General features: G+C 39.6%; 1 protein-coding gene across 1 annotated transcript; it reads left to right on the forward strand.

The window, feature by feature from the left end:
- Positions 1-4256: 4256 nt before the first annotated feature.
- Positions 4257-10922, forward strand: CYP2U1 (cytochrome P450 family 2 subfamily U member 1; the record flags this gene model as incomplete). The annotated part of the gene is made up of 4 exons (XM_010177893.1): positions 4257-4889; positions 9013-9174; positions 10154-10321; positions 10744-10922. Coding segments are annotated over 4 exons (1142 nt in total), but the record flags the coding sequence as incomplete, so codon positions are not given.
- Between the last annotated feature and the right edge of the window lie 2954 nt (positions 10923-13876).

The raw sequence follows: 13876 nt of genomic DNA on the forward strand, positions 1-13876 counted from the left end.
GGGGGTGTCGAGCCGGGGAGCTGCTCGGCTTCGTGGCTGCTCTGCCGAAATTTGTGAATAACTGTTGTGCGCGACAGACAGAGCCATCTCCTTGCCTTTTGCTCATCGTGTGTGGCCCTTGTCCTGCTGGTGACAGAAGGAACGTTCGCCCTGCCCTGGGTGAACCTGCAGCATCCCTGTGAACTTGGCAGTGCAGTGCTGGGCACAGCATCCCGCATCCCGCCACTGAAGTGCCGGGTCCCTTCACCTCTGTGTGCAGTAACGGGAATGGCGTTTGTGCAGGGATTTTGGGAACAGCCAGCCTGTCACCGAGGGGCTTTCTGACTTTAGCTGTATCAGGAAAAGAAATGTTGAATGCTTTGGCAGCGGTGCGGCATCGTGCACGTCCCCCAGTTCTTACCGAGGTAACGATGGCTAAAAGCAGGCTCCTGTCGAGTCCCATAGCTGCGCAGTCTGTGCTGCCTGCATGCCAGCTGCTGTTGCCGAGATGTTTGCAAGTGTGTTATTTTGTTTGTCAGAATTTACTGAGCATATTTGAGGGTTTTTTTTAATAGGTCAAAGGAGAGTTTACTAGCTTGCGCAAAAAAAGGGCATGGAGAGTTTAAACACATGATGGCAATATCACAGTTAGAATTTCTTCATGTTTAGTCTTTAGATCCATTACAGATCTCAATGTTTGTGGAAAATTACCCTTTCTTTTTCAGTCTAGGAGCTGTAGCCCAGGAGGCTTGTTAATGTACTAACTGTATTGTGAAACTTGTTTATCTTTTTTAAGTCGAGGCCAGGGAAATCTATTGGTAAAGTGCCTGAAACTTTTTATCTTCAGTTTTTTACTGTACCAGAGTTACCCCAGTAAAGATAAGAGGAAAGTGAGGGACCTAGATCATGTTTATTAAAAAGCAGTGAGGTACCATTGCTGTAATGAGTTTAAAAGATAAAAAATAAATTATTAATTATATTGTTCTGAGACAGATCTTACTGGCATGTAGTTGTTACAGTGTGTGAATATTTTTAGATACAGTACATTTGGCAAGGGTAGGGGGAGGAAAGGGAAACAGTGGTTAGACGTTGGATCAGTTTTAGCAGTGCTGTAAAACTGTATGTTCAGGCTCATGATGGATTTATTTTTCTTCAAATACTGTGAATTTTGTATGTTTGATGCTTTCCACAGACATTTCTCTGTTGAACTTTTTTGAACACAGTGACACGAGAGTAGCCAGGGCAGTCAGTGCATGATACTTAACAAAGAATTCATGAATACAGTGTCTGATAACCAAGTTAGCAGCTTCCATGGTTGGATGATCCAGGGGAGTTGAAAGTGTCCGGAGTGTGCTGTGGCCAAGCGCAGGGACCGTGCCTGTCTGCATTGGGCTGTGCTGCAGCAGGGGCATTACATTGCTTTACATTTAGTTTTCTCTGGAAGATCACCACAGTGATGTTCAGGTATGAGGACTGTTGTGTGAAGGTTGCCCAGTTGTTCTCAGCTGCTTGCGTTAGCTGGCGCAACAAGTTGAAATGCCGCAGATGCGAGAGTATTATAGAATGAGCCACAGGGGTGGTGTATTTTGAGTACACAAACAAAAAAGCCAGTGCATGTGGGCACTGTGGGCCTGCCTGGTCCCCACGCAAGGAGGTGCTCCAAAAGCTGCTGGAAGTCACAGCTGCTCTCAGTGGGCTGGCCTGGGCTTAGCGGTACCATGTAGGAGATGACCGAACATCAGTGATGCTGGATTAGTGCTACTGTAGGAAGGCAGTTGCTGCAGAACCCGTGGGGTAAGAGGTGAGCAGTACATGTTTTCTGAAAGCTTTGAGTTTTGCTTGGGGTTTCTTTGGTTTGTTTTTTTGTGAATTCTGTGTTTGTCAATGTTCCTGGTATTCCAGCAACACTAAAGCAAGCAGTGAAAAATTTGGTGGTGGGGGGGCGAGAGGGAAGGGGGAATTAGCCTTTGCCACAACCTCTTTCTCATAAGGATTTGAATTTTTCATATAAAAAGGGAGAATAACACAATCTTTCTGTTTTTCTGTGTGTTTGTTCCTTTGTTGGTTGTATTGAAAAGTTTTCTTTATCAGGTCATAGAAATTAGTCACCTGTAATGAGCATGAAGTCCTGGTTATTCTGGGGTTGTTGTTACTTCAGAATTTATTATTGTATTTTCTTCAGGTTGTTTTGGGGTTTTTTTGTTGGGTTTTTTTTTTTAGAATACAGTTGTCTGCTGGGTACATTGACTTTTCAGGTGATGCAGAGATTTTCTTTGAAAACAGTGAAGTACTATTCCATTATTATTGTCAGGCAGTGATCCAGGTGTAAGTTTTCTTTCTTCTCTTATCTCTGTTATTTTAACTATGCTCTTCTTCCTCCTTAATCTGTCTCCTATGTTATTCTTTCCCAGTTTGCAAATCAATTATTAGTATTCTGCAGTAGTTTGGGGTTTTGGGACTTCAGAAGACATCATGCCACACAGCCATGTCCTGTGCAGGACTGCTAGAGAGACTCCCTGAGCACGGGGAGGTTTGTTGTGCCTAGGAGAGTCTTCTTTACATTCAAGACAATAGGTCTATCTTTTATGAAGGTATTTGAATACTAAAGCAAATTTTCCTAATGATAGAAAAGGGAAGAGATTGTGGGTGTATAGTCTGTTTTGGAGATATTTGTTGTAGGATAGAAATAATGATAACATATTGTTTTAAGAAACCCATGGTTCTTCTCTACTCCAGCCACAAACCTTGAAAACCCAAGTTGGTTCTTGGCCAAATTCAGCCCCAGGCAAGCCTGTTTTTTCACCTGCCCTACTTGAGGATACCAGTGCTAGCAGAAAACATTACTTGAGAAAGTTTGGTTCTGTTTTTAAAGTGCCAGGGAGCAGACATTTGAATGGACTTCCTAAGGAGTGTCTTTGTGCAGAGAAGATTAAGTTCAGATTATTCTCAGTTTATTCTGATTTTTTATAATGTTCTGCTTGTTTTGTTTAGGGCTTTTGAAGCTAGATAATGCATTTGTATTCTTCGATCTGTCATTACTTCTGTGAGTAGATAAAGTAATCAGAAAATCTGGCTAGAAAGGTTACCAGCTTTATGTTACAGTGAAGTGTTTATAGCTTTGGGATTGCAGACCCTTCTGAGTATAACTATCTTGCTTACATATCTACAGATTTCTGTTTCTAGCTATAGTTTTCTTACTTGTTTATTCTCCTTTATGCATTAGGGGCTGTGAACATTAAGTTGCAATAGAAGGTAGGTAACGTTAAGTATTGAAACATGGTGCATCTTTCTTTTGCTAATTTCTCATGGCCATTTATCTTTCTTTTACATTTAACATTAAGATTTGCAGCTGACAGAAGAATTGATGTTGCTTTTATAAAGTAGCTTTTTTTTTTCCAGGAAAAAAACAGATGTGGTGTCACTTTACTAGAAGAACAAAAGTAGAACTAGCCTGTGTTTTGATGACTTTAAACTTCCTCAAGTGAACTGTGGAGTACATTAGAAATAGCAGGTTGCGTATTTTGTTGCGCTGTGGTCTCTCTGGTGTGGTCTGTTAGTTCAACAAAAGAGGTGTTTCTAAGTGAGCAATATTTGTATTTGAAGCTGAGGGATTGAATTTAAATTGTGTTTCATAATGGCACAATCATGCAGAATATGTGCCTAGAGGCATCAAAACTGTTAAGATGCAAATCAAGTAGGTTTTTGCCAAGTGGCTCTGAACTTGTCTTCTCCTTCTCAGTTTGTTTGCAGCATGCATATCCTGTATTTTGATTCTAGTTAGAGAAAAACCTTGATTGTAATAGAAATACGTACACATACAAACACTGTTGAGAAGTTTGTATAACATGAAGGGGGAAAAAAATGCAAACCAGTTTGTGTTTTAATGTCATCTGTTCTGCCTCGCTGAAGGAATTTGTCTCAGGACTTTGAGGAGAAAAGTCTGTAGCTAACATATGTCCCAGAGTTAACAATTCCTATAAAATTGTTATCATTTGTAATAAAGCATCTATGGTACCTTTTCTCCATCTATTAGTGTCCTACAAAGACTAATAAAACCATTGATGTAGCTGTTATATTCATTTCACTGATTGGGAAAAGGAGGGACAGGATTTCCCAAAGCCATTATAAAGAACCTCGTGTTGTTCCTTTAGCTTCTAGCCCAGTGCTTGGGATAGACTTGCTATGTACTGTTTCCCTTCTGGCTCTTGGGTTGCAGACCTGTCAAACTATTTATTCAAAACAGCATTTTGGTTTCAGACTCCTCCTTTCTCTTACAGGTGTTATTTTTGCACCTTATGGCCCTGTCTGGAAGCAGCAGAGGAAATTCTCTCTCTCAACACTGCGTCATTTTGGAGTAGGAAGACACAGCCTAGAGCCTAAAATCATTGAGGAGCTGAAGTTTATAAAGGAGGAAATGCTGAAGCATGGAAAGGATTCATTTAATCCCTTTCCAATCATTCGCAACGCAGTGTCCAATGTTATCTGTTCCATGGCCTTTGGCAGGCGCTTTAACTACGAAGATGATGAGTTCAAGACGATGCTGAAGAACATGGCCCGTGCACTAGAGCTGAGCGTGAACAGCTATATGATCCTGGTCAACATCTGCCCTTGGCTGTACTACCTTCCCTTCGGGCCTTTCCGGGAACTTAGGAAAACAGAATTAGATATTACTGCATTTCTAAAGAAAATAATTGCACAGCACAGGGATACACTTGATGCAGCAAATCCCAGGGACTTCATTGATATGTACTTCATCCATGCAGAAGAGGAAAAAAACAACAAGGACAGCAGTTTTACTGAAGACTACCTGTTTTTTATCATTGGTGACCTCTTCATCGCAGGCACAGACACTACTTCCAACACATTACTGTGGTGCCTGCTCTACATGTCTCTCTACCCAGAAGTACAAGGTAAGACTATTTTTATTCTAGGTGTTTTGTTCCAAACTGTAAAGCTCTAGATAAATGTTCAGAAACAGAAGCAAACAGTGACAGCAGAGAAGTCATTTGGAGTGCAAATAGTACACACGTACATGGAATTTGAAAGGCTGATATGTATGTTCTGCTCTGCTATGATGATCCCTAGGTTAGTGCTATATACTGATTACATAAATAGCCCTTTACTCTATGCCTGCCTTCTGTTTTGGGGCAACATTATCTTTACCAAGCAATTCCAAGGAAGCTTAGCATGTTTCAAAAACTTTGGCAGTTGTGGCCTTCCAGGCCTGCTGTAGTGATACATGCAAGCTACATAGTGGTAGGGTCTGCTTTTATGCCTCCCTGAGCAGGGAGGTTCTTGAGCCTAGCAGCAGGGTCTGGAGAAGTGAAACAATACCCACTGGAGAGGAAGGCTGAGTTGGGGACAGCTTAAGCAAATTGTACTCAGACAAGTCCGTGGTGCCAGCTGGTCAATGCCAGTGCAAGGCCTCTCCCCATCAGTCTTGAACGGTCGTGGCATCTGCTGATGATGGGGGGCAAGGGCAAAGGCACGTGGAGCTTATAGCCCCAAAGGAGAGGCAGAAGGAGCTGGGCTTGTTCAGTGCTCGGAAAAGGTGACTGAGGGAATGCTGTCTACAACTACCTGATCAGAAGGTGCTAAGAAGATGAAGGCAGTTTCCTCTGAGGTGTGCAGTGGAAGGAAAAGAAGCAGCAGAGAGGGTCTGCAACAAGAAAATCCTGATCAGATACTGGGAAAAAAAAAAAATCCATTTGAAGATAGCAGGGAGTACAGCCGATTGCCCCAAGAATTAACAGAATCTCTGACTTTGGAAGTATTCAAAACTCAGTGGATATGACCCTGAGTAGTCTGATCTCAGAGTTGGATCTAACTTGAAAGATGACTTTGTTCTGAGTAAGGGTTTAGATCATATGACCTCCAGAGGTTCCTTGCAACTGGTATTATTTGATGGTGCTATGATCTAGTTGTTCTCTGACAGGGTTCTAGAAAATTTATTATAGATTTTTATGGATGTGAAAAATACCAGTGGTGTTGGAGAGGTTACAATATTAAAATAATTCTTGCTAGAGTTATTTTTCAAGATTTCTTGGGATAAATTCCTATCGCCAAAGAGTTAAAATTAATTTTGGTTATGTGTTTCTCTATACCGAGTCTTGTTACAGTACATGTGGTTGCAAAGCCAGCATTTTTTTTAGTACTCTTTACCAAATTTAGATGGTTAAATTTAAGAAAAATGAAGCATTTGATTTATTAATTTATTAGCAGCTTCTCCTAAAGTCCTACATAGCAACTGATTTCCACTAGAAAGATTGTCCAGTATATGCCGACTGGAAACCTTGGCAAGATGGGCAGATTCTACTGAGGTAATTCTACTTCAGTTCATGGTAGTGAAACACTTTCCTAAGAGACTACTGCCTTGTCCAGACTTCTTGCCAAACTGGAGTGGAGAAGGGTAAACCTCAAGTTATTTAAGATTGATATAAACCTGGGATACTTTTATCAAGTATTTGAGATTCTGAGGTTTTCATGTGCTGTAGCTGCTTTGGAAATAAGCAAATAGATACTTGTTTACAGCACCTGTCTGTCTGGAATAATCTCTTTCAGTAGATCAAGATCAAAGTTTATTTCACAAAGTCAACCAAGTTATTGAGCAAAGATTGCAAAATAGGGTATCAGTTCAGTATATGGGAGAGAGTGTCCACAAGGGACAAATGTGAAATAAAACTTTATTGAATAGGCTTATTCTTCTGTTTTAATGGTTGTATACTATCACTGCTTGACCTGGTACGCAGTTACATGAGTTAGATATGTTCCGAATTACACAGATGAGATGTAGAAGTTTTGTGTTTGTGTTTTGTTGGGTTGGTTTTTTTTTTTAACCCCTGTCCCTACTAACTGGTACTGTGCATGTATGTGCTAGTCAGTTTTCTCTCTTCTGCTGATCTCTAACAGTTTCATTGCCTCTCTCCAATTTCCTCTTTCCTTATGCTGTGGCTGTTGTCAAATGATATAAATAAGCTCAGTAGTCCAGAGTGTGTCACTTAGATATGTAATGTAATTCTCTTACTTCTAGTATCCCATTCCTTATGTATCCTGATTGCCTGGGAGTCATGTATGGGTCTTTTTTATTATTATTTATTTATTATTTATTTATTTATTTTCCCCCTGGTAATAGGTTTCTATTATCCCCTAAAACAAACACCTGAATTGCGTAACTTTCAGCAGTAGCAAATATTGAAGGCACTTTCTGGAAAGGCAAATGAAGGACTATCAGAGGAAAAAATCAGAAAGAATGTATTTGTTGTGGAAGCCAGTTTTGCTTTTTATATGGAAAAAGAGAATAGTTGGTGTGCATGTGTGTGTGTGTGGATGCAAACAGGGAGACAGTGGGGAGTATTTGGTTTGTTCCCTGACTTGATTTTGGTCCTTGACGTCTGAAGATCTGTGAGATTTTTAAATACATGAAATGTAGTGGAGCAGTTTGAGTGACATGCTGTTAGTGGAGAACTCCTGAAGTCTCCATTTTTGCAGCTGGTGGTGTAAGCAGCAGTTTGTCTGCTTTCGGTATAGTTCCATATATCTTTGCAAACTCCTAAGAAGTGTTGTTCAGAGTAAAATACTGGTGTGACATTTGGCATGAGACAGTCTCCTTAATTATTATTATTATTTAAATATTGAAGAATTTACTTAAACAAGTAAAAATTTTAAATTTAAAAAACAATTTAAACAAATCACCGTGGACTTGCATACCTGAATACAGGGATATAATGTATCATTAAAAAAAAAAGGGTAGCAAAGCACTACGAAGCAGGTACTTGAGAGCTACACCATTGGCAGGTCTCTTGCTGTCGAGGTATTTTTTTACTGCCTTCCGCATTGAGAACTTGTTTTCCTGGCAAACCCGGTAGGTGGCAGCAACTGTTCATGGAACACAGTCGGTATGGCATTTCTGAATGCTGCTCTGAAAACTCAAACTTTTTTGCATTGAACTTTTATTTAGTCTTGAATCAGTGCTAAGGGGACAAAAGAGCAAAACCTCAGAGTATCAGCAGCTTGGATTCTGAATCTTGGAAAAGGGAAGCAGGACAACCACAAAATATTCAGGGTATCAAGGGTAAAAAATGAAAACTTACTTTTATTATTTTTGATTAAAGGTTAATTTTAAGGTCTTCCCTTTCAAGAGTGACTTTTGCTGTGTATCCAGATTCTGAGTTACAAGGAAGAAAAGCGTCATTGTCTACATGGGCGAAGCAAATCTTGCATCATGAAAACGTCCATGAAGAGAATTACTTGTATGCTGAGCCTTTAGTGAGATGAAAGGGGCAAAAAAAATATTTTGGCATTTTGTGCCTCAAATGAATGAGAGGAGAGATAAGCTAGTTAACTTCTGTTTTTCCTTTGCAGAAGGGCTGTGTGGGGGAAGGAGCATCTGCCATTTGGGGGAACTGGGAAATAGCTGAGTTAAGGTTCTGCAAGTAGAAAGTAGAAAACAGCAAGAACAAATTAAATGGCTTCAACACTTGCAGTAACAGCACCAGAATTTCTGCTCCAGAATGAAGTATCTAAAGCAGCTGCATGGAAAGCTTTCCCACCTCTTCACCACCTTTCCCAGTTCTCAGAACTGGATCTCCCCAGGGACAGAGGCCAGCTCAGGCACACGCTGCCTGCAGTCTCTTTTTGTTCTTTTTTTTTTTTTTTAATGCAAGACCAGAAGCTTGATGTTTTCACCATTCAAATTAATGCATAGTTAAACTCTTAACCTAAGATTATGAATACATTTGAAGCTAGAACAGAACTTTTCCTGTACTTTTCCAGTACAGAAGTGCTAGCAATATCTGTCTTCTCAATAGCTTTACTCTTGACAGTTGTCAAGATTGTGCTTGGTTGTTTTCTCCTTAACCGAGTCTGTTCTTAAGTCTTATGTTGGTGCAGTTATTTCAGCTAGAGATCACATGTGTTGCAGTATTTTTGGACATATCTATGTAAACAATGAAGCACAGGCAAATGAAATGGAGATGATGTCTTCTCACGTATTGTGCTTTTTTTTTTTTTATTTTTCTCCCTCCCTTTGAATAGAGAAGGTTCATGCAGAAATTGAAGCAGTTCTAGGACGTGACAAAGTTCCCTCTCTTACCCACAAGGCTCAAATGCCCTTCACAGAGGCAACCATTATGGAAGTGCAGAGGATGACTGCGGTTGTTCCCCTTTCTATTCCTCGAATGGCCTCAGAAGCTGCTGGTAAGCATTTGTAGAGACTTGTTAATACAGCATTTCTTTTGTGGATGAAGATCTGATGGGCTATCTAGTGAGAATTTACAAAGGCCTTATTTATGTGTCAGGAATGTAACCCCAATATGTAAAATGCCATTTATAGAGAGTACATGGGCTTGAGATGCTCCTGTATTTAGGCAGCATGTCTGACATAACATCCAGAAGTTGTCTAATTTAGAGTGTTTTCTTCTCTGGGAGTCAGTGTTGACTGATGCACTTAGTGGTTGTTGGCAGCTGAAACTCCACCTTTGTACCTGAAACAGCTGTCTGACAGAGAGGTCTGAAAATATCCATTTGGAGCAATTGGTTTGCTAAAGCTTGGAAAGCTTATACCATTGAGCTCCACATCTACAGGAAACAATAATAAGTATCCTTTCTCAAGTCATCTTGTTGGCTATATGTTTTCATAAACATAGCTGAACACTGGTGAAAGTGAGTGGGCAGCAGCAATACTTGGCTTTCAAACCCAGTGCTGAATCGATACGCTTTCTTAAATGTTTGGACTTGCAGGACAGTGAGGTGCAACGAGCTGAAATGAGACTAGTCACTTCTAAACCTTTTTGTGGTAACAATTCAAAACTCATTCCTCTTCCTTACCTCCACCTTCACTGTGGTGGGGCTCTGACAGCACAGGAACAGGAGGAATCTGGGTCACAGCACTTCCGTGCAGCAGAGTGCATTTCCAAAAACTGCTGCTGTCTGTTCCTCGCAGGGAGCTGTTGGTGTAATTTGATGTCTTACCAGCTGCTCTGGCCTGTGTGATTCTGAGCCAGGCAAGCCGTCAGAGATCATCTTTGCCTTAAGCTCCTGCTACATTTGCAGCCCACAGTTAGGGATCCATATAATTAGTGTGACATCTTCTAGTAATCTTTTTAGTAAGTGTAAGTCTGCCATGTTTACTTCTAGCAACTTCTCAGATCTTCTGTCTCTGTGCTTTTGGTTAAAGTGCTGCAGGGATATACTATTCCTAAGGGCAGTGTGATCGTGCCCAACTTGTGGTCAGTACACAGAGATCCTAACATTTGGGAGAAACCAGATGAATTTCAGCCATCAAGATTTCTGGATGAAAATGGCCAGCTAATTAAGAAAGAGACATTCATTCCTTTTGGAATGGGTAAGATATTCACATGTGGTCAGTAGCTGTTTGGGAGGGTGGTGGTGTTTCAAGTGTAGGACCTTGGAGGTGTGAGATGTGAAAGTTGTGCATAGGACCAACTACAGAACTTGTTTTATTACAGTTGGTGGCTTGCAAAATGGGTTGGGTTCCTAAAGTCTGCAGTTGCCAGGCAGAAGTGAGAAATTATGAATTGTCCTTTGACAATACTTGTGCTGTGGATGTAAATGCTGCTAATGTGCAGCAGTACAGCTGAGCAAGGCTCAGACTCAAATGCAGGAGACCAAAGCTTCGGAGTTCATAGCTTAATAGTAGCTTGAGCCTTTCTGTGTCCGGACTGTGCCAGCGTAGGAATTGCATGTGTGTTAACAAATGGATCGACAGTACAAAACCAGTAATTCTCTCTTCTAACTGTTCTGTAGGTAAACGCGTGTGCATGGGAGAGCAGTTGGCAAAAATGGAGCTGTTCTTAATTTTTACAAGTCTAATGCAAAGTTTTACCTTTTTGTATCCTGAAAATGCTGCAAAGCCATCCATGGAGGGAAGGTTTGGTCTAACTTTAGCGCCATGTCCATTCAATATAATAGCTTTGAAGAAATGATACAACATCAAAAAAGATTAAGCAAAGAAATACTGCACTTTTAAAATCCAGCTTTATTTTGTTTCCAGCTTATTTTATTACTTTCTCTCCAGAAAAACACTAACTGCATAAGCTTTCAAAGTCGGTGAGAATGATCCATTTACACTTCTGGAAAGAGATTTTTTTGGGGGGAGGTTTTGGGGGGGTTTTTTTGGTTCTTTTGGTCAGCTGTTGCATTCCACAGATGAACTGACAGCACAGTTTGCAATTTGATACCAAAACTCACTGGGCTTAACTGTCTATAAGCTATAACTGTCAGTTTGTCAAATATTAATTACGGGAGAATGGTCCAAAACATCTGCTAATGTTTTAGCAAATAGTAATTTGTTTTTTAGTAAAAGCAATACATAAACATTTAATTTACCAAATGAGTGAAGGACATGATCTCATACCAAAAGAGTGAATGAATGAGAGGGTATTAGTATTTTCTGTGTAAAAAAACCCCAAAACATAACTGAGCTTAAATAATGACAAATACTTTTTGGAAATTACTAAATAACACTGCTTTTAACCTTGGAGGATTCTTTCTTGCAAGTAACTCATAGGTGTAGATTGGATCGAATCAGTCTGGATTCCTGGATCTAAACATTCTTGACTATCAGGGCTCACTATAAACAAGCAGATACCAACTCTAAAAACCCAGGCTTGGAGGCCAAGTGAATCCTTGAATATACCACGTTCTTAATGTGAAAGGAGTGCACAGTGTCTGGATGCGGATGTTTTATCTCAGAATGTAAATGAGAGCAGATTTCTCTCACAAGAAACCGCAGAAGTCTGTTCTCTCTGGTTCCAAGCAGATATTCAAGACAACATCTGTGCTGCTGCTTTGCATTCGCCGTTTCCCCCACGTTGGCAGTGGCATCTTGCTCTCTGGCCGCAGCCTGGACAAGACCAGCAGCCCGCTCATCGGGGAGAACTCTGTGCATAATCCTGACGCTGAGGCTTGCACTCAGGTTTTTCATTTTACAGGCACTGTGGTCTGTGCTGCCACAACCTGTTTGGCTTTGGGAATGGGAGTCTTACTTCAAACATGGCATCGATAGGCACTACAGATGCAGGTCTCACACAGTTAGGCATGGAACATGAGGAATCTGACAGACTTGAGGTTTGAGTATAAAGGCTTTCTCTTTGTTACCTTCCGTATGGAGTAAAAAGATCTGTAGTTCATACAGTATTAGTGTGTCCATACCTTACTCTTTTCACATGGAAAATTTTAATGCTGTTTACCACTATCAAAGCAATTGCCTGTTGTTAGGTGTTGTGGAAGGGGGCAGTCAAATAAAAGTTGACTGCCTTTTATTTGAAAAATCACTCAAACGTAAAAAGTGATCTTTTGGAGGACATGTAACAATTAACTTTTAAATAATTGTTCTTAATCATCCTTAAATCTCTTTATACACCTTTTGGTCTAGCATATTTTTTAATCAGATTAAATAAGTACATATGTACTCTTCTAAGGTGTTTTTTTTTTCCCCCCCTCATCGGACATCTAGAAAACACTAGCAGTCCTCCTCTGTCAAGTTTACAAAAGACTGGGATGTAAAATTGACTGTAAAGTGGAATTGGGTATTACATAGCAGAAACTAAACCTAACTTGTAAAAGAAGAGTCAACTTTTCAGCTTTAAATTAACTTCTGGTTTTGTCACTTTTTACCTTGGAGTTTTAAAAGCCAGCTAGTGCCTAGGAAAGACGGTAAGATTTAAATTAAGGTTTTCTGTTAGCTGTTTTGCATAACACAGTGGCTTAATTTTGGAATTTTATATTTGGTTGGTCAGGTGTCCTACTGTTTGAGAACTTCCAGTTCTTATATAGGCTAACTTTTGACTTTAGGTTAGCCCATGTTCATGTTAAATGTTTTCTTTGTATGATTTTTTTTTAAAACCCCATAGCACAATAAAAAGTTGACTTTGGCACCAATGCTACTAAGCTTGCACTAAAAGCTGAGAGTATTGGAAAAATAAGTGTTTATTTCTTTAACTTTGTCTTTTCCATTGAATACATAGGTTCTGTATAGTTGGGATTTTTGACTGGAAATTCTTAAAATTATATATGCTTAATTACAAAGCCAAAATTAAGTGTTGATAATATTTATCTTTCTATTGAAATGTCTCTTTAAGCAACATAATGTTGGTGTGCAACTGATGACTTATATAAAATACCTGTCCTTTTAATCAAGGAGGACACATTTGAAAAGCACTTTAGTTTTTGGTTTGGGGTGGTTTTTTTGGTTTTTGGGTTTTGGTTTTTTTTTGTTTTTTGTTTTTTTGTTTTGTTTTGTTTTTTTTTTTTTTTTTACAGATTCCAAAGAAGACACAATTCACATAATTCCCCAGTATGTGGAATTGTACATATTTGTGCTTGTTTTGCCTGCTGGGTTTAGTTTAAAATGTCACCTTTGAAAACTATCCTTGGAAAATTATCCTTCTACAAATAGTACTTTGAGATGCGGTTTTTGATGATACCTATAATCAAATGCTGCGTAGTGTGACAAGCTAAAAATACTGATGTGAAGTTGCAACCCTGTCAGTGTCTGCCAGGATGCAAGGTGCTGTTGGGAATAACAGTGCAGACCTGCCTTTCATGCCTTCCAGATGCACTGAAATTTTCACAGGATGCCATGAAAGTAGCTGAACAATAGCATTAAAAGCAACGAAATGTTTGTGGTTTTAAAAATGTGTTGCCACCTTTGGTAAACTATAAAGTGGTAGCAGATTTAGTTTCTATTTGTAAATGTATCCTTCCCCTTCCTTTTTTTCTTAGCAAAGGAAGCATCTCAAATGCCTTATTGAAAAATGTATGTTTATGTAAGTGAATGGCTATTTCTGAAAGCTGAAAATGTCTTTAGTTCTAAAAATTATGTCAGACTCTTCTTCAGTGTAATTTTATTTTTAATAAAGTAATTCTCAAGTAAGTG

This window comes from Antrostomus carolinensis, unplaced genomic scaffold, assembly GCF_000700745.2.
Source record: "Antrostomus carolinensis isolate BGI_N321 unplaced genomic scaffold, ASM70074v2 Scaffold31990, whole genome shotgun sequence".
Classification (NCBI taxonomy): Eukaryota; Metazoa; Chordata; class Aves; order Caprimulgiformes; family Caprimulgidae; genus Antrostomus; species Antrostomus carolinensis.